The sequence below is a fragment of the Equus przewalskii genome, chromosome 1 (assembly GCF_037783145.1).
Source record: "Equus przewalskii isolate Varuska chromosome 1, EquPr2, whole genome shotgun sequence".
NCBI classification, from domain to species: domain Eukaryota; kingdom Metazoa; phylum Chordata; class Mammalia; order Perissodactyla; family Equidae; genus Equus; species Equus przewalskii.
Window position 1 is genome coordinate 10,204,691 of NC_091831.1, and position 25,731 is coordinate 10,230,421.

At 51.9% G+C, this 25,731-nt stretch overlaps 1 protein-coding gene across 1 annotated transcript in view; it reads left to right on the forward strand.

The window, feature by feature from the left end:
• Window positions 1-2,954: 2,954 nt before the first annotated feature.
• Window positions 2,955-25,731, forward strand: part of LOC103543682 (scavenger receptor cysteine-rich domain-containing protein DMBT1-like) — a 29,552-nt gene continuing 6,775 nt past the window's right edge. The window contains exons 1-7 of the mRNA XM_070632009.1: window positions 2,955-3,027; window positions 10,060-10,119; window positions 16,789-16,830; window positions 17,575-17,898; window positions 22,337-22,487; window positions 23,894-24,102; window positions 24,959-25,143. Coding sequence (XP_070488110.1) covers window positions 2,967-3,027; window positions 10,060-10,119; window positions 16,789-16,830; window positions 17,575-17,898; window positions 22,337-22,487; window positions 23,894-24,102; window positions 24,959-25,143 — 1,032 coding nt within the window. The 5' untranslated portion in view covers window positions 2,955-2,966. The remainder of the gene's footprint in view (window positions 3,028-10,059; window positions 10,120-16,788; window positions 16,831-17,574; window positions 17,899-22,336; window positions 22,488-23,893; window positions 24,103-24,958; window positions 25,144-25,731) is intronic.

Here is a 25,731-nt window from a genome sequence, read left to right on the forward strand (position 1 = left end):
CTCATGTGCCTTAATGGGAAGGTGTCATAAATCACTCGGGAGGATGGTGTGTGCTGGTGATGGAGAAAGGACTCCTGGGTGTCTGAGGGTGAGGAGAGAGGGAGAGGAGCAGAGCAGAGAGGGGCTGGGGAACCCCAGCTCCGATCTTTCATCTCCCCTCGGCTGCAAATGACTCTGGGCCGCAGGCGGCCTGTCTGACTTCCACCTGCTTTGGTCCAGATCTAGTGTTGGTTTGAACAGATTCTCCCTTCACTCTGTTGGGGACAGGCCGCTTAGCATCTTTTGTAGGGTGTATGTCAAAAAAATTTCTTCACTGTTCTCATGACCTCAGCGCCAGTTTTCCTTCTCTACCCCTTCCTTTGAATGCTTCTGATTAGCAAGACATTCTTTGGTGGAGGGTGCTCAAACCCAAGGCCCACCAGTTGAATGCAAACATAGTCTTTTGGAGGGAAGGGGAAGACTTTAGGGTCTGGTGGAAAAACACCAGGCTTTGGAGTCAGACTTCGGTTCAAGCTCTGGCTCTGCTACTTTCTAGCTGTGTGACTTTGAGTAAGTTACATACCCTCTCTGAGCCTCAGATTCCTCATTCCTGAAGCACTTCCTAAGTTAATGTGATGTTTTGACCACTCTATCCAAAGCAGCCCTCCCAACCACGGAAACTCTCTATACTAGCTTCTTGTTCGTTTCCTTCATAATTCTTATCACACTCTGAAATGCTTCTCCCCACGTATCTACTTCTTGTCTGCTGTCTGTGTGTCTCTGGTTTGTAAACTCACGAGGGCGGGATGGCGTCTGGCTGCTTGGGCTTCAGCCCCACTGCGTGGAACAGCACCCGGCGCATCGCAGGTGCTCAGCACGTATCTGCTGAGTGAACAGACGAATGAAGAGCATCGTCCTCAGCACCTGGTTGGCACCTGGTTACTGCAGAACTCACTGGAACCGTCTGTGCAAAGGCCTGCCCCTCGTCTTCAGACCTGCTCACACTCATCCAGTCACTTCCGTCTGCAAATATTTCTTGAGCACCTACCATGGGCTAAGCATTGTACTAGATTCTGGGGATACAGCAGTGAACAACATAGATACAAATCCTGGCCTTGTAGAGCTTGCATTTTTGTGGGGGCGGACAGGCAAAAGAATAAAGGGAAACAGAAGGAGGCCGGATGGTGAGAAGCACTTTGGAGAATGATGGACAAGCCAGGGGCTAGGGAGTGCTGGGGAGGGATGGTCCAGAAAGGCTGCACCGAGGAGATGATATGTCAGAAAAAATCTGAAGGGGAGGGACCGAACTTGCACATTTCTGGGGGAAATCTCCCAGGCAGAGGAAACAGCACGCGCAAGGCCCTGAGGCTGGTCTATTGCTGGAGTGGGCTGGGAGAGAGGCCATGGGGGCTGAGTGTGTGGGGCCTTGTAAACCATGGTGAGGGCGTTCAGTGTTACTCTGAGACAGACGAGAGGACCGTGATCAGAATTCTGTTTTGCAAGGGTCATTAGAGTGCTGTGTCTGTTGCGGGAAGGTTTGCAGTTGGACTGCACCTGATGATCAGCGAGCTGTGTCAGCCCCGCTGCTCTCCATCCTTCTGATGGGGGGCAGTTTCAGCTGTGAGTGCTGTCCTGGACACTGGGTGACTCGGTGTGTCACTTCCCCTCTCTGGACCTCAGTGTCCCCAGCTTGAGGCTGCATGTTGGTGACCCTGCAGAGCAGAAGCAGGGGGTTGCTCTTGACACCCGCCTTCAACAGCCAATGCCTGCTGAGCGCCTGTGAAGAGAGAGGAGCAGCAGGAAATGACGAGACTCAGCTTGGTCCTCAAATCATGGCGGGGCTGGGGTGGAGGTGGTGGTGGTGGTGGGGGTCCCTGTAAGCTGGCTGGGCAGTCAGGCTCTGAGGGCAAAGCCGAGTGGCATTGTAAGCATCATGTACACAGAGCCCAAAGGGTTGTTACAATGGTAACAATTAATGTGTGCTAATCAACGAGGGTCAGAGCAGATTTGGGGGGTCAACCCGACACCTGAAGGGGAGCCGCAGTCACACGGACTTTTGGGACCCAGTGCCCCGAAGGAAACGGTGATGTCTGGAGAGGCCGAAGCCCCCTGACCCTTCCCCCGGAGGCTCCCAGTGTTTTCTCTCACCTGCCCAGCTCAACGCCCTGATGTATCTCAGGTCACGGGCTCCAGAGCTCAGAGACCAGAGACCCCGCAGAGGTGGAGGAAGGATTTACGGCTTTGCCAAGCTCTCGGTGTCATACTCTGTGAGTGTCACCGGCAAGAAATCAGAGCCTGTGAAATGGTTGGAGGTGGTTCGGTTTGAGGTCACGTGTTTCTCAGCTCCTGTGCTATGGAAGTAGTGTGAGCTCCAGAAGATGGGGCCAAAGTTAGGAGAGGCCCATGGAATCCATTGCCTTCTCCCTCATGGCTTCTGCTCTCCAGTCGTGCCTGCACTAATGCCATCCTCGTTTCTCCAAGGCAAGGGGCCAACGAGAGCATGCCCTGCCACGACAAGTTATTCCACAGAGATGCTTTTCCCCTTGGCACCATGTCCTGTATTTGCTCAGCAGCCCACATCCTGCTCTGCCCCCAACCTTGGGGCTGATTTCCCACAAGGTAATTCAAATTCTCCAACATTAAAATCAAGCCAGTATTCAGGGAGCACTTGTGAGTCTTCGAGGTTCACCTAGAAGGAAGCTGGAAATTGTATCAGTAATGGCAGTGCTTTGCAATTTGTTCATACAACAATCTAGATGATGGTTGATCTATGAACTGGATGAATCTGATGGTTCATACAACAACCATTCAAACACACCTAAGCTGTTGCCATAGATTACCCATCCAAGGTTAGCAAGGTCTCTCACTTCCTTTACATTGAATTATGGCAGTAATAGAAGTATACCACCCAGAGGACACGCCTCCTTCCAGCTAGGAAACTATAAATGCCACGGTGTTTTTACTCAAATGGAGAAGAATCCAGCAAAATGGGGATCTCCACAGTCATCCTCGAAATATGTCTGTTGTTGGGTCAAGTTCTATCTACAGGTACTATGTCTAATTATTATATTCATTAATTTCAGATCATGTCTAATTGTTCCTTGGTTCTAGACATTCTATTCCAAGGGGTGTTTTGCATCAAAAAGAGGCAATTCTTTGCTGATAATTGTAATTGCAAGGATTTACAAGGAATGGCTCTTTTTTGTTTTGTTTCTGGCTGGGAAATACAACAGGTGTAGCTGGAAAAAGCCAATCATTATGTCAGTGTTGTCAGTGAGTCACTCAACTAAAGAAATGATTGATTGGTCTTAGAAAAATTCTTGAAGTTAAGGGAAAGTTTGTGTATATTGTTAAGAGGCCCTAAAACTTCGCCATAATTGGTTAAGCGCATAGTTTGCGCACTGTAAAAATCAGCAGAAAAGAGCCCCTGTAAATGCTCATTATGTGACTTTTTTCTGCAGGTGTGTCTGGCTTGATAATTAATATTTACTGACGAAAATCAGGTCAAGTAGCTGGGCACAGAGAAGACCATAAGAATTCCAAGTCTGCGTCTTCTGTCACTCGCTGCTTTAGACAAACCATTTGGAGCTCAGTAACTCGAGCATGTCCTTGTGTTCCTAGAGTGTCAAGGGATAAAATGTACATGAAAGAGCCATAGGCTAATCAGTGCGACTGTTGAATCTCAGTGTCTTTTACCAAGATACCAAATGAACAGGACGATTGGCCAGTGGGCCTAGGTCTCTCTCTATCTCTGTCTGATTTTCTGTCTCTCATCTGTCTGGCCTCCAGCATCTCTTTCCCTCCTTCCCTTCCTCCCCGTCTCTCTCCCTCTGTCCCTCCTTTTTTCTTCCTTCCCCTCCTTCTTTCTCTCTCTCCCTCCCTCCCTCCTTTCCTTTATTCATCTCTTCCCTCCTTCTTCTCTTCCACTCATCCCAACCTTTTCTTTGGTGTCATCTTTTGCTACATTCACGAATTCCGGAAGACAAGGCGGAAGTATCCTAATTTCCAGATGACTTCCAGACCTCTCACTCCCACCCCCAGGCTTCTTTGTAGGGGAAGCTCTGAAGATAAAAGTTTGTTTGGGAAATTGCTTTCATGGAAGCAGCATGCCAAACCCAACCCTCGAGGCCCTGGTGATGGGGAGCAGGCCTGCACTGTGTGTTAGGTGTGTGCATCATGGTGACACCAGGGGGCCAGCTGGCAGACATCGCCCACCTTCCCTCCCTGTCAGAAGGACGTCAGCGGGTACAGGCTGGGCGGTCTGGGGGCTGGAGATTGTGTCTCCATCAAAATATTTGACAACGAGAGGCAGCGTTCTTGGCTCCAGCTTTAGAAAGTTAGTCCCTGGCTTTGCACTGGCTCTAGGTGACCTGGGATTCCTGTCAGTCCCTAAAGCACAAGGACTGCCCCGTCCTCGTCTACAAAGGGGCTCAAGGCAGCGGTGCCTGTGTTGAGGGACCTTGAGGTTTCACTGTGATGCCCTGTGCGTGCACATACACAGACGCGCACACACACGCATGTGTGCCTGAATGTGCAGTGTGGAGGTGGGAATCAGCCCTGTGCAAAGTGCTTCCTGGGTTCCTGGTACTCAGCCCAACGCGGGCCCACAGTCTCTTGTCTAGATCTGCTAACAACCCAGAGTTAGGTATCCTTATTTCCACATTGCAGATGAGGAAACTGAGGCTCAGAAGGTTACATGCCTTGTCCAAGGTCAGCAGCTGGTGAGCAGCTGGGCCAGGACTTGAAGCTGGAGGTCGGCTGGCATTCGGGAGCAGTTACGGCCTTTAACCCTCGCTGTTCCTTGCAGAGAGCCGAGGGGATGAACTGTGGCGTTTAGCTCAGCACTGGAGCCCGGGGAGCTTCGTGCTGGGAGAACCGCGGCAGCAGGCACGCTTCTCAGCTCTGGTCTCTGCACAGACTCTTCAGAAAAGTCAGTGCGCCCAGGCCTGTGTGGGGCGGGCGGGGCGGTGGAACTCCTGCTGCTCCTAGCTGTGTCTTCGGCTCTGCCGCTTATCAGCTCTGGGGCCTCTGCAAGCCTCAGTTTACTCGTTTGTAAAATGGGCTGGTGTTTCAACCTCATAGGGTCGTGTAGAAATGAGGTCACCCAGGCAGCGTCTGGCACATAGTGGGTGCCCACCAACAGGCCATTGTTCCTCTTCTAGGCACTTTCCCGATGTCTTATCCTAACATAACTTCCTAAATGCAAACTGGTATCTTGGATTAGACCCTGGAACAGAAAAAGGAAAAACTGGTGAAATCAAATAAAGTCTGAGGTTTAGTTCATGGGAATGTACCTGTGTTGGTTTGGTAGTCGTGACAAATGCACCATGGTAATGTGAGATGTTAACATTCGGGGAAATTGGGGAGGGGTATTCGGGGACTCTCTGAGGATTAGTACTAGCTCTGCAACTGACAACTATAAAGTTATTCCAAAACAGTTTCTAACTTGACTTCCCTCGGTCCAGTTTCTTCAAGGCCAATGTTTTGCAAGATGAGAAAGTAATAATTGCTTACAAACGAATTCCTAGCATATTGGTCATCCTCAACATTACCCTTCCCACAGTTTATCAGGGGTTTTGGCCATGACTAGTGCCTTAAAATAAAGGAGAAAATCTAATGGAGAGACTCGGGCAGTGTGAGAACGTCTTTACTGGGGTGACATTTGGATTGAGGGCGCGCCTCTGATTCCCTTAAGTGACGGGTCCACACAGACGTCTGATCTCTCCTTCTTGAACTTGTCGTTATTGCGCAAACTCCTCCCGCGTTACGTAAGTCAGTTGCTAGGTGCCGAATGGCCGGGAGGAGGAGAAAGGCGATGGAGGAGCCTTGGGCTGAGGCCCGGCGGGCAGCCTGGCATCCTGTCCCGCAGCACCGCCCGCCCCTCTTCTGCAGCCGCGCGTCTCTCCACATCCTGCCGCACACACACACCTGGGATCATTCCCCACGTGCCCCATGCTGCTCTCCACCCTGGGGTTTTATTGGTTCTGCCTGTTTCCCGGGACACCTTGCAGCTCACTATCTTGCAGCACAAAGCAACCTCTGGCACTCCAAACCTCGCCTCTGGCCGTGGGAACTGCGCGCACTGCGCCCTCCGCCTGGAGCGCAGTCTTCCCCTCCCCTGCCTTCACCAGGCTAAATCTAGCTGCTATTTTTATCTCTTTTGTGCTTTTTGGTGAGGAAGATTGGCTCTGAGTTAACATCCGTTGCCAATCTTCCTCTTTTTTTCTCTCCCCAAAGCCCCAGTACACAGATGTATATCGTAGTTGTAGGTCATTCTAGTTCTTATGTGTGGGATGCTGCCACAGCACAGCTTGATAAGCAGTTAATAGGTCAGCACCCAGGATCCAAACTGGTAAATCCCAGGCCACCAAAGTGGAGACCACGAGCTTAACCTCTGGGCCACAGGCCAGCCCGCCAGCTGCTATTTTTAAAAACCAGGGACACCACCCAACCAGGAAACTGTCCCTGACATATATTCTCAACACACAGACAGACACACACAAAAAGTGTGTCATTCCATGGTTCCACTCAGTCTCCCATAGCACCTTCACTCCTGCACCAAATTGCCTGTGGATTTTTCTAGCGATCCTGCTATGCTGGGGGTCCCTGGAGGGCAGGGACCATGACTTGCTCACTTAGTACCCAGCACAACACCTTGCATGGCTAAGAGCCTAACAGGGGGCCTGTCTCACACTGAATTTAATGAAGCAGGCTGAACCCCCCAGTGCCCAGTTTCCAGGGCAGGAGAGAGGGTGTGACGATGTTTCCGTCTATGAGGGACCACGTTTGGGACGGTGGTCCCATAAGATTAGCACCATAGAGCCTAGGTGTGCAGTAGGCTATACCGCCCAGGTGTGTGTACGTGAACACTCAGTGGTGTTCACACCCAGACAAAATCTGCTAACCTGGCATTTCTCTGGATGTATCCCTGCCGTTAGGTGACGTGTGGCAGCATATAGTTTATGGGGAGGTAAACACATTATCAGGAACAATGTCAACCACACCCTCTCCATCACTGCATGTCATTACTCCAGAATGGTTTGCTTTTTTGACAAGTTGAAACGAAATCTCTTTCTTTTAACTCGAATTTGGGAGCCCGCGTGGTGGAGCTGCGTCCCACAGCTGCTGTGGGGTCAGCGCACCTGACCTCAGATGTGAGCCTCACTACTTAGTGGCTGTGTGACCTTTGACAAGTTGTCCCACCCCTCTAACCTTTGGGTTTCTCGTCCATAAAATAGATGTGAGTAATAATTCTACCATAAAGCATTTTATGAAGATTAAATAAGACAGGACCGGTCAAGCACTTGGCTCAAAGCCTGGAAAGTGGTAATTAATCAAAAATACCGGTTCCTCCCCCCACCTTCTCCTCTCTCCCTCCTCTTCTCGCTCTCTGCTTTCTCTACCACTAGCTTCCTGCTCTTTCTTTATCTTCTGGTTCCCTTTCCCCTTGTTCTTTTCCTTGAGCCTACAAGCAACATTCCTCCCCACCCTGAAAGAATCTGCCTCCTACACCACCCCCAACGCCACCTCCCACCTTCAGCTTCAAACCACGCTGTCACTGCACGGTTAGCGGAGGAAAGGTAGGAGCTGGAGAAAAATGCAGAGAAAATCCAAACACCCGCCCTCCTATCACGCGAGACTGCCGTTGTTCAACTATGTGTTTCTTTCAAGTTATATGTACGTGAGTGGTATCATTAAATATACAGTTTTCCTCTAATTTATCTTTATATTCTGAACATTTTAGCATGCCATTCACAATTTTTGGATATTGAAGTTGTCTCAGGTTTTCTTCTTTTTTTAAAAAAAAATTTCACTTTATTGAGATATAATCAGCAAAATCGTAAGCTGTTTAAAGCGTACGTCATGGTGATTTGAGATACGTACACACTGTGCTGTAAGTACACATCCCAGTAATTAACACATGCAGCACCTCACATATTTATCTGTTTTTAATGCGAACGTTTAAGTTCTGCTCTCTTAGCACATTTCAGTTGTCCAGTACAATGTTGTTGAGCACAGTCACCGTGTTTTGCGCTAGATCCCGAGAGCTTATTCAGCTCATTGCTGGAAGTTGGTGTCCTTAGACCAACCTCTCCCCAGCTCCTCCACCCCGTTTCAGGTTCTTTCTATATGGAGGTTACCGTGAAGACCATCCCTGCCCGTGCATCTTTGCTCACATTCTAGAAATTATTTCCTTTCGCTAGATTCTTAGAAGTGGAATTACTGAGTCAAAGAGTTGATCATTTTTAAGGCTTTTAAAATACACTGATAAATGATTTTCCAGAAACACGCCAGTTCTTTCCATTCTCAGTAAAAAACAAGAGTGGCAATTTTCTACACCTTCTCCAGTTCCGAATATTATTGTTCAAAAATCTTGGCTGAATTGCTGGATGAAAGATGGCACCCAGTTATTTTAATTTGCGTTTCTTTGCTTATAGTGAGAGTGAACATCTTAAGCCACTTATATTCCTTTTCCTTGAATTGTCTGTTTGTATCCTTTGTCCCATTTGTTTGAAAGGTTAGTGTCTTCCTTGTTGACTTATGTAAACTCTGTCTGTAATTTGGATATTAGGACTTTGCTCGTTACATTGATGACAAGTATTTTCCCAGTTTGTTGTTTGCCTTTTAATTTGGATTTTGATTTTTCCACATAAATTTTTTATATTTTCGTGTAATTAAATTTCTTGCTGTTTTCCTTTGTGATTTCCTGTGGATTTTAACGCTAGAAACTTCTTACAGAAACCAGATAAACATTTAACTAGTTTTTTATTTCTGTGTGTTTAAAAAGATATCTAGTTCTTTACTTCTGAAAATTATTTTGCTTTCTGGTATGAAGTAAATATCTAAAAAAAATTTTCTATGTTTTAATTTTTATAGCTTTATTTGTAATATTTTAGGGCTAATAGTAACTTTTTGAATGGTGACTACTATACTCAGCACTTGATATATTTTTTCTGATTTTGTCTGCACGATAAACTTATGAAGTGGTCAATGCACCTACAGATGAGAAAACTATGATCGAGTGAGCTTAAATGACCTGCCCGAGTTTAGAGGACACACAAGTAGCAGGGCTAGCATTTGACCCCATGTCACCTGTCTCCAAGGTCATAGGTGTGTGATCCTCCCACCCCCACCACCCCACCCCTGCCCCGTCCGTGGTTTTTCCTTGTCAAGAACAAACCAGTTATTTATAGCCTGTTGTTTTTTCTGTTGAACTTCAAAATCTTTTTTTTTTCTGTGAGGAAGATTGGTCCTGAGCTAACATCTGTTGCCAGTCTTCCTCTTTTTGCTTGAGGAAGATTGTCACTGAGCTAACATCTGTGCCCATCTTCCTCTATATTGGATGTGGGATGTCGCCACAGCCTAGCTTGATGAGTGTTGATGGGTCTGTGCCTGGGATCTGAATCTGCAAACCTGGGGCCACTGAAGTGGAGTGTGCTGAAATTACCCACTATGCCCCTGGGCCGGCCCCTAAAATCACTTTTTAAAGAAGCAACCAATCAAAGAAAAGCTTTGCAATGGGAATTATATTAAAGCTGTGAATTTGTTTAGGGCGACTGACATTTCCATATTCAGTCCTTCCGTCCAGACACCTGGTTCATCTCCTCATCTGCCAGGAGGCAGCCAGGAAGCTTTGTATAGAGTTGGTATTTTTAGTCCTATTAGAATATTTTGAAGGAGAGCTTCATCCACAGTGTCTCTGCTTCCTCAGAGCCCGTTTTAACCCACATCTTCCCCTCTGCTGGCTCCCATCTGGTGTGATGCCAGGACCTCACATGGGGTCCCCCGCTGGACTCCTGGACGCCCCTCAGTGGAGCCCTTCGTCCCCTGTCCTCTACCTGCTGACTCGGATGACTCACCCCCTAGAGTGAATTTCCCCAGGACAGTGGGGGGCGTCACGTGATCTCACTGTCCCCTGCCAGGTGGAGTCAGGCACCCAGTAGGTGCTCAGGAACGGGCAGAATGAGCTGTTCCTTCCCGCTCTGTTGGAACTGCTGTTACTTTTCCTGTACATGGGCTGGGGGACAACGGTTTTCACACTTTAGCTCTCATTTGGCCTTTTTTTCTTTGTATTTTCAGCAATACCAGCAGTGGGAGACTCCACGGAAACCACTTCCAGGGAGACACAGACGCCAACTGGTAACTAACCTCTGGGACTGGGAGGTTGTGGCACCCAAGGCCACCGCAAGGACTCAGGAGGGGCTGCTGCAGAGAAACCTGCTGGGTTTTAGATGTAGGACAGGAAGGACCTCCTCTGACGGGGTCCACCTGGGCCCTCAGCCCCTTCCTTATGAAGGTCCATGCTGACCAGAAGACAGGTCCGGGGCCTCCATGCCAGCCTCTGCCCAGCCACATGTCTTTCCTAAGATCTCTGCCCCTCAGGCTGCCCCACTGACTCAACGTTGAGTGCTCATCAGAATCAGCTAGGGCATTTGTTTGAATGCAGGTCCTTGGACTTCTCCTCACCCACATCCAGAGACTGATTGGGAAGGTCCAGGCCAGGGCTCAGGAATCTGCATTTTTATATGACCGAGAATAAGAACGGTCTGTAGACCACACCTGGAGCACCCGGGCTGCCTGGCCCCGGACGGAATGCAGGTTTCATGTTTGTGATGTAACTATGGAAGCATGACTTTGCCAAGAGTTTCCAAAGGAAGTGACAGAAGATATGTGCATACATTTTAAGAGCTACTTGCTTTTACTTATTTTTTCTTAATGCCTATATTTGCCTTAATGTCAAGTGAATTTAGGTTTTTCACATTTTGCCAAATGGTTCTTGGCTACATTGTAGCTCAGACTTGTCAATAGAAAGGCTTTTCCACAAGTGCATCGCTAGCCTTAACATGCCTTTCACAATGGCCTTGATCTCCTTGTCACCTCATTTGGCAGAACCTGTCCTCCCAGGACGCTTCTAAGCAGGAGAAACCACAGCGTGGACTCGCTCTGTGCTGTTTCAGGGGATCACATTCCCTGCCTTCAGGGACTTAGGGTCTAACTGAAAGACAGACACTAATCAGCTGATCACTCAGTTACAATCAGAGCTGTGATCAGTGCTGGAGCCGTTGATCAGCCATCAGAGAGAGCAGTCCCGAGAACGTCACAGGTGAACTGAGGCCCAGAGCCGGTGTGGGAGTGAGCCAGACAGAGCAGGAAGAAAGAGTGTTTCTCTGGGAGTCACTGTCGCTGCTGGAGTCTTAGTCAAGGCCGCCAGGTGACTTCCCATTGAAAACCGAATTTGGCGAATTTATGGAAAGTAGATTAGCGTGGACCACCTGCCTTGCAAGGACTACAAGGAGTGGCTGGGAGCAGGCAGCAGCTGTGACAAAAGGCAGCACAGGATGATAGGTAACAGCATGGACAGTAGAGTTGGGGTCTGGGTGTCCTTGGGCTACCTTTATAGCGTCTGTGCCTCAGTGTCCTCAGGTGTAAGTGAGGATGGGGTTGGGGGAAGGATTAAATGAGACCGTGCATATAAATCGCAAGACATGGAATTCTCTTCACCAGCCACGAAGATGCAATAACTCTTCAGTAGACAGTTGCTTAAGTTCCAGAGCACTTTCCAGAGCGCTGTTGGAGCCACGACGCAATCCCCTTAGGCTTCTCTTCCAGAGTGACGGGAGTGGCCCATCTGTTAGATGTGGCCTAGTTTGACGATAATCTCCCTATTTTTATGCTCAAGCCCCTCAGTTTTTCCCCAATTACAGCCGTAACGTGCACCATGTCCAAATGTGCACAATAGGTGCTTTGGGAGATTGGGGGCAATGGCTGAGTCCAGATGGAAAGGTGCCAGCTCCCCTGGAAAGGGACTAGGTCTTTGTGGAGTATCTTGAGAGATTTCTTGTGGCTTTTCCTAGTTGGTCCCTCTGACAGCTTGACTCTCTTGGACACTGATCCCCGGTGCCAGAGAGCATTCTGTTTCCATTTTCTGGAAAACAAACAAGTGGAACCTTCTTTCTCCAGGTGATTTACCCCCATGCCTCAAATGGCAGCCAGCATCATCTACAAGTATGTGGTTGAGTATTGGAAGAGTCAAGTGGGTCTCAGTAAATGTGTGCAAAAGAGTTTATTCCAAATGCATGGGCATAGCACAATGGGAGACAACTTCAAGGTTCTGTTTGGATATGCTGTGGATGACTATTGTCAAGACCCGGGAGCTCAGAGCTTCTGGATCCGATGCAGATTCTGACACTGACTGTCATATGAGTAAGCAAGACGCCTGGAGCATGTTAGTGGGAGTTGCATGGTGTCCTGTGTACTGTGTTTGAATAGCAGAGTTTTGAATGGAGGACTCTCTCAGGCCTGTCTGTCAGCTTGTTCTTGAATGTGGGAGCAGGGATGGTGTGTCAGAAATGAAGTGGGAGTGTTCTGGTGCCGATGTTTCTAGTTTTGTGGCCTCTGAAGAAAGAATATTCTGGCTGCCTGTTTCCGTTATGAATTGCTTCTTCATGTTCAGGGTGTGTAGCCACCTGGCCTCAATGGCCCTCTTATGGCCATGAACAGCATGCAGCAGGGCAGCTGGAACATGTGGACCCCATGTTCAAGGTGTAGAGACAGGGGCTGGAGTTCTCTGACAGCCTGTACCCTCGCCTGCCTGTTGTTCTGTGAGAGAAATTCAGGTCTCTGACCGCTGACTGCTGCTTCTGGCTGGTCTCGCATTTCAACAGTAGTTGAGAAGTTTGTCAGATGCCTTAGCCCTCCCTGTGTGAGGAAGCAAGAAAAATATGATTATGAAAGCCACCTTACTAGAAATTCTGGTAAGAATTTAAACATAGCAGATCTCTTTGTATTAAGGAGATTGTGGTACATGAGCATCATAAAAGATGAAAGTGAACCATCGCATGTCCTTCTGACAAAATGAGATGGTCCAAGTTCGTGCAGCCAAATATCATGGATGAAATCCTTTGCGTGGAGGTGGGCGAGAGCACTACGTTTTATTTCTGCACTTAGAATTATATTACTGACTCCTTGATTCTTGGATCTAAGGAAATTCATCTGAGATATTGTCATCTGAAGCCTCGTAGTGTGAGATTTCAGGTGTACGATCAATTTCACCATTATCGTCAGCATCCAGGGTGCTGCTCTCTGTTGCTTTGCATTCCTCTTCTGCTTCACTAATTATCGTGAAACATCATCCTTCATCAATTTTCTTCTCTCTGCTATTGTGAACAGACAATGAAAAATTCTGAATTCCTAAAAGCATTCATGAAAGCTAAAATAATGACAATTTCTCCAGCCTTTAAAAAAATACCTTCTTGAAAGATAATGCAACATTTTGGGCACTGAAGAATGATGATTTATTTCACCATTTCATCTTCCTTCTATGCAACGCCACTGTTCTTCCATATTCTTATCATATGTCTTTTTTATAATAGTAATTGATGAGTTAATAACAGATGAGCTATTTCCTTGAATGGTGAAGTAGAAGCATGTTTCAAGATACATGAAAATGAGATCGCTGAGAACCCATAATGCATCTTGGATTTACACAAGGATCCAATGAATCCATATAGTGACTGTAAGATAGAATGAGTTTTACTCCAGTTTTTAATGAATAAATATGCTTTTTGAACTTGGAAGACCTTTAAAAACATATAAAAGTCATGAAATATTAATCTTCACAAATACAGTTAGACCTTCTCAAAAAAAGAAGCTCAAAAACTAAAATTGAGCCCAATAGAACTGATGGTACACTGAGGGTTAACCTGAAGTGACGGGGGCGTGGAGAGCTTTAGTGTGGCCTCAGTGATTGTAAAGATTCAGAGTTCTCTCAATTTGGGGTTTCTTGAAGATAGAGTGAAAATTTCTCAGGGTATGCATGGGAAGGAACAGGATATCTGACACCCAAATATTTACTTATTTAGGGGTCTCGGAGTGTCTGTTCCCGTGCTGACTCTACTCAAATTTCAGACTCGAGGGTGATTCAGCAGCCCCCCGAAATCCCTGACCCCCATTTAAACTGCCTCTCTTGTCCAGCCTTTCTTTCTGAGCATAGATTGCATCCTATGACTATAAACTGCAGCGTTAGGGGCCTGGGAAAGAAATGTGTACATTATTACATCTAAAATTATCGAGCACCCCGTATCCAACCCACTTGTTTTAATCTGCTATTTGCAAAACCCCAAACCCTTGGCAAGAATACTGGAGACACACAAACCCAAGATCGAACCCCAGCGCCCCCTGGTGTGATCGTGAGGTGAAGCTCTAGTCAGTATCAGTAGGAGATCATTTACCAACAGTAAATGATGAGTTCAGTTTCTTTCTAGTTCAAACCCCCAGACTACTGCATATGGTAAGACCTTTCTCCTTCCTTGTCTTCCCGGGGTTTTGCTCATTGGTTGGTTCTGCCAGTTCTGCTGCTGCTGCTGTTGGCTAGTTGAGGCTGAGTATAGTCTTGGCCACAAAGCAATTGGCTGCCCTAGAGAAAGCAGGGATGGAGAGGGAGGGGTCAAGTGGTGCCAAGATCCTAGGCACGTCCCAGACGAACACTCAGCCAGTCCCATCTTTCATTCCCCTTCCTTCTTCTCTCACCTCACACTCATCCATCCATCCATTCATCCCTTGCATGACATTGGCTTCAGTTAGCAGAGTCAATGCCTCTTCTCACCATGAATGACAGTTTTCTTGAAGATAGCTGAATCTTCCCAGAGCTTGCTGTGTACCCTTCACAAAAGTATTTTCATATATCAAATGAGTTAATGTATTAAAAAAGCACTTAAAACACTGCCTGGCACATAAGGCTCAACTAACGCACAAAGTGAGTGCTGTTATCATGAAATCTGCTCAACAGTACTTTGGTGTGAGGAGTGTTATGACCCCATTTTGCAGATGGGGAAACTGGGACACAGTCAGGTAAGTTGTCAATAGTTCTACCTCTAAGGTCACATGGTGGGTAAGTGTCCGGGCAGAGATTCAAACCCAGAACAGGTGCCTTCGTCCGTGATTCTTACTAAATGTATCCATCTCTCCTCCTTCTCCACTGTGAGGGTGTGTGACATTTGCTCCAAATTTAACATGTCAGGGTCCTTTATGGGCTCACTTCGGACAGCTGATCGTGCCAGCGAGTTCTTGACTCGATGTGTTGAGGCCATTCCTAAAGTGTGAAATCTGCAGAACTGCAGGCTCAGCTCCCCTCCCCTCTTTGGCCAACCGTGAGGCACCAGGACTGCTTGGGAGCAATGACTACACGGTGGGTCCCAGAGAGCATCCACCGTGCTGTGGTCAGACCAGGAGAGCCTCCGCCTTATTGGCAGGGCCGACAGCAAGGTCCACACCTGCTTTTCTCTGGGGCTTCCTTCTGGGGCTACGTGGCTTTGGTGGGGGCAGTTGGACAGTGGAGTGCCCTCACCCCTTGATGTGTGCATGCCTTGGGGTCCTGCCAGTAGCCGGCTCGGAGGACAGGATTCGAGGCTCGACTGTGACTTGGGGAGGGCAGGAAGAGCAGCGGAGAAGTGGGGCGGGGCGTAGGGCAGGGCAGGTGGCCGCAGGACGGAATGCTTGTGGGCCAGTGAGGGCCCTGGGGCTGGAGCTTGATGCCCAGCAGAGACTCAGGGACGCCTCGATCAGTCTCCGAATCCTTGTCCCTGGGCTGCAGCAAAGGGGCGTTCCTCTAGAGCTGCTGGGACTCCCCCTTGCTGTTCGCATGGGATGTCAATCCCACGGCTGTGGTCGCCTGTTCCGGGCATGGCAATGGGCTTTCCTCTTCTGGGAAGGAGGCCCTCGGGCACAGCCAGGCAGGCCTTGGGGGTGGGACAGAGGTTGGAGCTCCCGGAGGCCCTGAGAGCTGCGTGGCAGTGGCTGGCGGCGTCCACGCATGGGGCACGTGAGAAGCTACAGCTCAGCGTGTCCCCACTGAGTCTCTTCAAGCTTGGAGTCTGGGAGGGGGTAGGCCCCTCTGTGCTTTGGGTCTGGCTTTCCTTCTCTTTCTCACAGCTGCTCAGCCCCAGACCACAGCCCTGCCAAGTAAGTACCCAGCGGCTTCATGAGGATGTCCTTGTTGTCCTTGGCCACTTGTCCCTTTTCCCCTCACGCTGGGTGAACCACTGTTCATGGCAGAACCTATGGGTCACGTGGCTTTTACCCTCTGTCACCGAGACACCCGGCACCTGCTTCCTAACTCATCATGGGACTCCCAAGACGTTCGTCTTCCCATCAGGCAGTCTGAGCTTTCCTCCAACACACTGATAGCGTCCCAAGCAACTCAGGGAACCGGCCACGTGTGCTGGGACCTTTGCGCCAGTGCCGCCCAGGCTGAGGGGGCTGTTGGGGGAGGAGGGACGTTGATCACCACTGACCATCTGTCGGTGGGCTGTCGGAGCAGGCTGCATTCCCTCCAACCCTCGCTCCTTACAGCACCCTCAGATCCAGCAGGGTCCCATCCGCATCCCAAAGGGGCAGGGACCGTACCCAGGGGAGGGAAGGGGCTGAGTCATGGTGGGACTCCGGGTACCAGGTTACCTGATGGGCCCAAGGTCCACCCTCTGCAGCCCTTGAATTTTCTGTGCAAGCTGCCGAGTCTGGGCATGCCCTAGGGAGCACCAGCGAGTCCATGGCACAGAGGAGGGTGGCCGCAAAGGTCTTCCCATGGCGGAGAGGACATGCCAGGCTTAGAGAGGTGGCGGGAGCAGGCTGATGTGCAGCGGGGCCTTGGTGACAAGGGGGGGGTCACTGACCTGGAGGTTGGTGCAGCACACACGGGTAGGAAGTGGCGGGGTCCACATGTGGGGTCATTGTCATGAGGCCTCCCAAAGCATTTTTCGAGTCCTTCTTTCCAGAACGTCTAACTCTGCCTTCCCGTTGTTGCACTCCCAGGCCCCTGGGACAGGACAATCGGAGATGTGATATTACCAGCAGGTCAGTATTCCTGTCCACATGCCCTGGGGCTCCCTCTCTGCTTCGGGGTCCAATTGGGTGGGAGAGTGTTGGGAGGAGGCTCATGGTGTACCCTTGCTTATTGTTGGCCCCGTGGGTGGGGCGCAGCTGAGGGAGGGGTCTCTGAAGCCCAGGGCCTCCGTCTGGTCTTAAGGGGCCGACCAGCTGTCTCGAGCGGATTCCTGGTCCCAATGCTCTGCAAAGGGTCCCCTCTGAGGTCTCAGTGGAAGGCCTGGAAGTCCTCACGAGTCCTGCCGGGACCTGGCTCCTGGCTCTCAGGCGATGGGTGGCCGTCCCGCGCAGAGGGGTGGAGAGTGCCTGGCCTGCATGGGGCTGGTCCAGGGCCCCTCATGTGCTGGAATTTTGCAGAGCCGAGGCAGGACCACATAGGAGCCAACAAGCTCCAGACAGGGTGATGGCCTTGGCCTGTCACGGGTCCCCAGGGAGCTCCACCCCAGGGGTGCCCGGTGTAGCTTGGGGGTTCCATTCCTGCTCACCTCCATTGGGGCTCAAGAGGTGCTTCCCCCTATTTGGCCCTCCTGAGACCCGGGCCGAGCTGTGTGTCTCTGCTCCTTTCCCCGGGAAGAAGATTCCCCTCTGTGTACCTGCTAAGGTGGCTGGTTGTCCAGGGAACAAAGCCATGAGGATGTCCCCTGGGTCTGGAACGTGCCTTAGGCCCGGGTCCTCAATCCAGACACAGAGGAGGTGTTCTTGTGCTCCCCCTAGGGACCGAATCGGGTTTGGCCCTGAGGCTGGTGAACGGAGGTGACCGGTGTCAGGGCCGGGTGGAGGTCCTGTACCAAGGCTCGTGGGGCACCGTGTGCGATGACTACTGGGACACCAACAATGCCAACGTGGTGTGCCAGCAGCTGGGCTGTGGCTGGGCCACATCGGCCCCGGGAAGTGCCAGCTTCGGTCAGGGCTCGGGGCCGATTGTCCTGGACGACGTGCGCTGCTCAGGCCAGGAGTCCTACCTGTGGAGCTGCGCCCACAATGGCTGGAACAGCCACAACTGTGGTCACCACGAGGATGCCGGTGTCGTCTGCTCAGGTGGGCCTCCGAGATCCCCGGACCCGCTTCTGGCGGGACGTTTGCTGAGAACAGACGCACTTCCCACTCCAGGGCCCCTCCCCACCCCAGCCTCTCCCAGAGATCCTGTGTGACCCGAGGTTTCCTGGGGGCAGCTGGCCCCTAAAGCACGACCTCTGGGGGAACGGTGGGCTCAGCTCCCCTCCCCTCTTTGGCCAACCGTGAGGCACAACTGCTTGGGAGCAATGACCACACAGTGTGGCCCAGAGAGCATCCACTGCACCATGGGCAGACCAAGAGAGCCTCTGCATTCTCGGCAGGGCCAACAGCAAGGTCCATACCCACTTTTCTCTGGGGTTTCCTTGTCGGGGCACCAGGCTTTGGTGGGGGCGGTTGGACAGCGGAGCACCCTGACCCCTTGATGGGTGCATGCCTTGGGGTCCTGCCAGAAGCCGGCTCGGAGGACAGGATTCGAGGCTCGCCTGTGACTTGGGGAGGGCAGGAAGAGCAGCGGAGAAGTGTGGCGGGGCGTAGGGCAGGGCAGGTGGCCGCGGCCCGGAAGGCCCGCGGGCCAGCGAGGGCCCTGGGGCTGGAGCTCGACGCCGAGCAGAGACTCGGGGACGCCTCGATCGGTCTCCGAATCGTTGTCCCTGGGCTGCGGCAAAGGGGTCTTCCTCCAGAGCTGCTGGGACTCCCCCTTGCTGCTCGCGTGGGGCACCTGTCCCGGGCACGGCGAGGGGCTTTCCTCTTGTGGGAAGGAGGCCCTCGGGCACAGCCAGGCAGGTCTTGGGGGTGGGACAGAGGGTGGCGCTCCCAGAGGCCCTGAGAGCTGCATGGCGGTGGCTGGCGGCGTCCACGCAGGGGGTACGTGAGAAGATACAGCTCAGCCTGTCCCCACTGAGTCTTTTCAGGCTTGGAGTCCAGGGGGGGCCACCCTGTGCGCTTTGGGTCTGACTTTCCTTCTCTTTCTCACAGCTGCTCAGCCCCCAACCACAGCCCTGCCGAGTAAGTACCCGGCGGCTTCGGTGGGCTGTGCCTGTTCTCCCTGGACACCTGTCACTTTTCTCCTCACTCTGGGTGAACCCCTGCCCTTGGGAGAGCCTACAGGTCATATGATTTCCCCCCTCTGTCACTGAGACGCCCAGCACCTGCTTCCTAACTCATCATGGGACTCCCAAGACATTCGTCTTCCCATCAGGCAATCCGAGCTTTCCTCCAACACACTGATAGCGTCCCAGGCCACTCAGGGACCCGGGTGCGTGTGCCGGGGCCTTCGCCCGGGTGCCGCCCAGGCTGAGGGGGCTTTTGGGGGAGGAGGGACGTTGATCACCGCTGACCTTCTGTCGGTGGGCTGTCGGAGCAGGCCGCATTCCCTCCAACCCTCGCTCCTTGCAGCATCCTCAGATCCAGCAGGGTCCCATCTGCATCCCAAAGGGGCAGGGACGGTACCCAGGGGAGGGAAGGGGCTGAGTCATGGTGGGGTTCCGGGTACCGGGATGCCCAAATGGCTCCATGTCCGCCCTCTGTGGCCCCTGACGTTTCTGTGCAAGGTGCCGAGTCTGGGCATGCCCTCGGGTGCACCAGCCAGTCCATGGTGCAGAGGAGGGAGGTGGCAAAGGTCTTCCCATGGCAGAGCGGACATGCCAGGCTAGAGAGGTGGCGGGAGCAGGCTGATGTGCAGAGGGGCCTTGGTGACAAGGGGGGTCACTGACCCGGAGGTTGGTGCAACACACACGAGTAGCAAGTGGCGGGGTCCACATGTGAGGTCATTGTCATGAGGCTGCCCAAAGCTTTATTTGAGTCCTTCTTTCCACGACTTCTAACTCTGCCTTCCCTCTTTTGCACTCCCGGGTCCTTAGCCCACAAGAACCCAAGATGTGGCATCACCAACACGTCAGTCTTTCTGTCCACACCCCCTCAGGCTCCCTCTCTGCTTAGGGGACCATTTTGGGTTGGAGGGTGATGGGAGGAGGCTCAGGGTGTGCCCTTGCTTCTCCTTGCCCTGTGGGTGGGGTGGGACAGAGGGAGGAACCTCTAAAGCACAGGACCTCGGTCTGATCTTGGGGTGCTGGCCACCTGTCTCAGTGGGATCCTGATCCAGATGCTCAGCAAATTGTCCCCTCTGGGATCTCAGTGGAAGCCCTGGAATCCTTGCGAGTCCTGCCAGGACCTGGCTCCTGGCTCTCAGGGAAGAGGCAGCTGACCCGGGCAGAGGGGTAGAGAGTGCCTGGCCTGCATGGGGCTGGCCCAGGGCCCCTCATGTGCTGGGACTTTGCAGAGCTCAGGCAGGACCACACAGGGTCCAACAAGCTCCAAACAGGTTCATTCTTGGCTAGCCTCTGGTCCCCACAGAGGTCCACGCTGGGCGTGCCCGGTGTGGCTTGGGGGTTCCATTCCTGCTCACCTCCATCAGGGCTCAAGGGGGTGTTTCCTCCCATTTGGGCATCCTTAGACCTGAGCGGGATATTATGTCTCTGCTCCTTTCCCTGCCTGCTTGTCAGGGCACAGCTTTGCAGTTGGATAATGGGCCACATTCACACCTTGAGGGGTGCATTTATTTGGGTTAAATAACAGTGTAATTAATTATCTGCTGGCTCTCGCACCACTGTGGTCGTGGGGAGGGTCCTGGCCTCCCTGCTCAGGCGGTCCTCCTAGACACTGGGCCTCTATTCTAATGTGTGGTTGTCTCCACTTGGGTCGTCTTGCAGGATCTCCTCTCACCCTGAGCTTCCGTGGAAGGTTGCGGCTTCTCTGATCACTTCACTGACAGCCCTTGCTGTCCCTGAACGTTCTGGGTGGGCTGCAGCATCTTCCATAGGTGGCCCCAGAGCAGACAGGGTTTAATGGACATGAAGGTGTAAGCACAAATTCCCCAACACCTCTTTGAGGAGACTGTCCCCTGAGACGTACGTCTCCTATTCAGGTCTCCTGGCCAACACCCAGGAAGCCTTGCTCAGTGATGGAGGGACAGGCATTTCTCCTTCTTAGCATCCTGGGGGCCTTGTTCACACTCGTTCCTGGCTCGGAGGCTGACTCGTTTCCTTTCCTTCTTGCGGATGCTCTAATCTCTTCCGCTATCCCAGGTGAGTCGCAGCCACCCGACCCAGTCAGAGTCCTCCCTGGAACTCTGCTCTGTGAGGTTTCCAGAGCGAGGAGGAGAGGGGCAGCCTCCTCCCGGGGAATGATTTCTCCTCAACTGCCTGGACGTGGTTCTGGTGACCAGCTGAGTGCCCAGAGCCATCGCTCTCCCTGAGCTCAGGCTGGAGAGCCCTGTGGCCTCCAGACACCGCCTGCTACCAGCGCTGGTCCTCCCAGAGAGGCTGCAGGGGAAGAGGTTTTGGGCCTCTGCTGATTTCAGATGAAAACGACTGTCCTAGTCATCCCACGGAGAACTGTGACCATTTTAGAAAATGGGGACTGCTTCTTGGCTGAGCTCAGTGTGCAACCAGCAGAAGCTCCTGATCGCTGGCTCCTGAGCTCCTGGTGAACCTGCTCTGAGTGTTCCCAGCACACCCCTGGCTCCTTGAGATCTTCCTCTTCCTCCCACCCTCACCTCTTCACCATCTGGCTTCCTGCAGCAGAGCAACTTCAGGCCCCCCTCCCCCCATTCTCCATTGCAGCCAGGGTCTTCTAGGATATGCAGTGTCTGTCCCAGCTTCGGCACCTTCGAGTGGCTTCTCAGGGAGTTCTGGACACACATCCCACAGCTCAGCACGATCTCTAGGGCTCTCCAGGGTTCACTCCTTTCATCTGATTTGTTCCCTCTCTCCCTCGCTGCTCCATCCACATTGATGTCCCCCAAATGTGCCAGGCACTCTCCTACCTGAGTCCATTTGCACATGCTGTTCCCTCTGCCTGGTACATACCTTTCCACCTTTTTACCTGCCTCCCTGATTACCTGTCGGCTTTTCCCTGCTACATCTGGGTCAGGAGCCAAAGCTCTGGGCTCCCGCCATTGCCTGGGTTTTGCGTGGTCACAGCCCCATCCCACTACATTGGGGTTCGCTCTTTTCCATTGTCTCCTGCAGGCTGTGAACTCCCTGAGGGCAAGGCCTGTATCCAGCGTCCCGCTGTGAGCCCAGGGTTGGCTCATTTCTGGCCCAGGCCAAGCCAGCACTCAGCAACGGTGTCAAGGATGCTAGGAAACTGGTCGTTGTCTTTTCTCTTTGTCAACAGCTCCTGTTTACAACCTTGCCGTCCAACCCTTAAGTTCTGAGCTCCTGACAAATCCCCTTTCCCTTCCCCTCAGAGGCAGGGACACTGGGTGGGGGATGACGAGAATGAGGAGAGGCTTCCCTAAGTGCAGCTTCCCTGGCAGGGGGCCCGCTGGTCCTCACTGGCTGGTCCAGGTCCCGGCCCCCTCCTGCTGGGTTTCCGTCTTGGGAATCATTTAAAAATTGCCCCCGGTGACTGTGCAGTGTGCTCTGGGGGCATCAGCATTTCCATTTTGTTCTGACAGGATATAATTCCTGCGGAGGCTTCCTGTCCCAACCTTCAGGGCACTTTTCCAGCCCATCCTACCCTGGGAACTATCCGAACAACGCCAAATGTGTCTGGGACATTAAAGTCCAAAACAACCACTACGTGACTGTCGTCTTCGGAGACGTCCAGTGAGTGCGGGTGCAAAGCAGAACTTGGGGGACCTCGCAGGGCTTCTGGAGGGAATGGACGGTGCCTATCCTTCCGGAGAGATGTTCGCCAGGGGGAGACTTGTTCTTGTGGGTTCTTGTGGGTCAACAGCACAGAGGCAGCCTGAGGAGGCGGGGCCAGGAGGAGAGCCCTGGTTTAAATCCCGGTTCTGTCGCTGATTGGCTGAGGGACTGTGGGAAATCAGGAAATCACTATCCTGAGCCTCAGGCAAAGAGGGGAGTGAGATATCTGCTTTCCTCCCCTCACCCATTCTGGGAAGGTCACCAGAGAGACACATGAAAGCACCTGTTAGCCAATGGGGGGATCGTTGTTAGGTGTAATAATAATGCAAGGAATCCTATTGACAGCCACACTAGTTATTTTGTATCCTTTTCTCTCCACTCCCTGCTTCTTTGGGGTGAGCCCAGGGGCGGGGCAGGGGTGGGGAAGTCCTTCTGCAGAGCTTGGGTTGTTCCTCATCCAATGCAGATGGGGGAGGAACATTGTTTCAGGCAGAGGAGACATCAGCAAAGACACATTAATATGTGATTGGTCCAAGGAGAGGGGCAACCATGCAGAGGCATCAGTATCCTCTAGTGTCCTGGAAATTGGGCCCCATAATTTCTTTTCTAATGGCCGTCACTGAAGAACTAGTTTTCTCTCTTGGTTTCTGGTTGCAGTGGCCTTGGGAGTCTCTGCTGTGGAAATTCATCTGGGGTTTTGCAAAAGACACAATATTATTTTAATCTCCTCATCATTACACTCTCCTATGTCATTATAATTCATTTTGGATCCGGGGGACTTACGAAATTCCTTGGAGGAAAGTTGACCACCCTGGTTCTTTGGCCAATATCTTAGTGACAATGACCGAACCATTTGTGACATTTTATGAGGCCCTTTTCCACATACTGTTTCATTTGCACTTCACACCAGCTCTTGTCGGTATGTGTGGGTAGGAGAACTTCGCCTCTGTAAATACTTCACATCTGAGATTCAGAAAGGCTGTGTGATCTGCGCAATATTATTGTTCAATTATTTATTTCTCTCGCTATGAATTCATGGCTATTTATTTCGTGCCATGGGAAACTGGGGTTTTCTTGATTGAATGAAAAGCCTAAGGCAGGATGTGACCCCTTCCTTTCAAGATGCAAAGGGCTGTCAGGAGACCGCGTGTGGATTTCATACGTGGGGCCCAACAGGCACGACTGAGACCCATGCACGTAGGTCCTGGGAAGATGAGTCTCTGCTGGATTTATGGAAATCTGTTATTTTCAGTTTTAGTTTTGTCGGCATTTCTGGCACAGAGGTGTGACCCCTCACTGAGGTCTGACCTCCTGGGTCAAATCCTGGTTAAAAGTGAAGCCACAGCTGTGTGTTCTGTCTGCAGGCTGGAAGGCGGCTGTAACTACGATTACATTGAAGTGTTCGACGGCCCCCACCACAGTTCCCCTCTCATTGCGCGGGTCTGTGATGGGGGGTGGGGCTCCTTCAGTTCGTCCTCGAACTTCCTGTCCGTTCGCTTTGTCAGCGACGGCAGTGTCACAAAGAAAGGCTTCCAGGCCCACTACTACTCTCATCCTTCCAATGACAGCACTGGTAAGTCCCCCTGGTGAGGGCTCGCTAGCGGTGGGTGCACCTCAGAGAGCAGAAGCCGCTCAACCTTCTGTGGCTGTGAAATAAGAAATGAGAGCAGCCTTGTCAGGTCACCAAGGGGCCAGGAGCTGTGGGTCTTGGGACTCTGGCTGCCCAGAAACGAGGTCAAGGGTCAGAACTGGCCATGGGCAGTGTACTGGCCGTACGGTGGTGGCAGAGACTAAGTAGAAGGCGCAGGGTGATGCTTTCAGCATAGAGTGAGATGTCGCTGCCAAGGGCAGAGGTGACTTTGAGGCCTTGAAGCCTTGTGACCTTCCCAGCATGTGGGACGCTGTGATCATGTCCTGAGACCTGGCACATTTGGCTGCTGTCTGAACATGGACCGAGCTGGTCACTCAGCCACTTCCAGTGAGGCTAACGGCCGTGCTTTGAGCTGTGCAGGGGACTGACTGACAGACTGGCCAGGGAGGGCCAGGTGGTGTCCACGCTCCATCTGCAGTTGGGACTGTGAGCACGGACCTGCTCCCAGGGCTCGAGGACCTTACCTCACACCCCACAACTCAACCGGAGCGTTACTTTCCTTATGGGTAAATGGTAACTTGGCAAACGTTTCACTCAGCCACGTCCTGCCTCCATTTCTCCGTCAGAGGAATCCGGAGTCCCTGTGCCCTCACAGGGCTCTGCTGAGAATGGAGCTGACTGGGGCCATGGGGGTCCTGGGGGTCATGGGGAGGTGTGTCCCACGCGCACCATCCTTGTCGGACATCTGGATCTCTGCGCCTTTGTGTGGGAGGGGCTCCTCATGGCGCTTGTGCAGCTGGGGGTGCTGACTGACGCATTGTCTGCCCTTGGCCACCAGAGCTGCTTTGTCTGCCGGATCGCATGCAAGCCAGCGTGAACACGAGCTACCTCCAGTCCCTGGGCTATTCTGCCAGGGACCTTGTCATTCCCAGCTCGGGTGGGAGCAGCCAGTGTCAGCCCCAGATAACGTCGAGCCAGGTGACATTCACAATTCCGTACTCAGGCTGCGGCACCGTCAAGCAGGTGAGCCTGGGGCCTCCCACACTGTCTCCTGCTGGGCAGCTTTCTAATCATGATGTGTGCTGTGCTCCTTGAATGCTGGGGACACAGAAGACATGATTATGGGAGAACCAAAACATAATCGGGTGACGATATAGTTCTGTTTCTTGGTGCCATGGCGTGGCTGCAGCCACTTCTAAACAGACGGAAGGAGTGGGAGGGAAGGTCAGTAGGTGCATTATCAGCACTGTCCAGCACAGAGGGTGTCTGGCAGGCTGCCACTCACGTCAGCAATAATGAAGACAGCTCCCAGGGGTCGCTCCAGGTTCCATAGGGCCTGAAGCTTACACGCTCTGGAGGTGGCATGGATGGGAGAGACAGGTGCCTCATTGAGCAAAAGAATGTAGACATATCTTACTTTTATAAATCGTACAAAAACATGTGGCTGTGCCAATATGTTGATTGCTTTGGAAGAAACTGTGCATATGAAGGGGGCCCTGAAACTTCAGCTCACAGTAAATCGGCCTCTGCAGCTGCCATTTGTTGATCTGTCACCATCTAGGGTGACCAACTGCATTGGTTTGCCTGGGACTTTTCAGATTTTAGCATGGA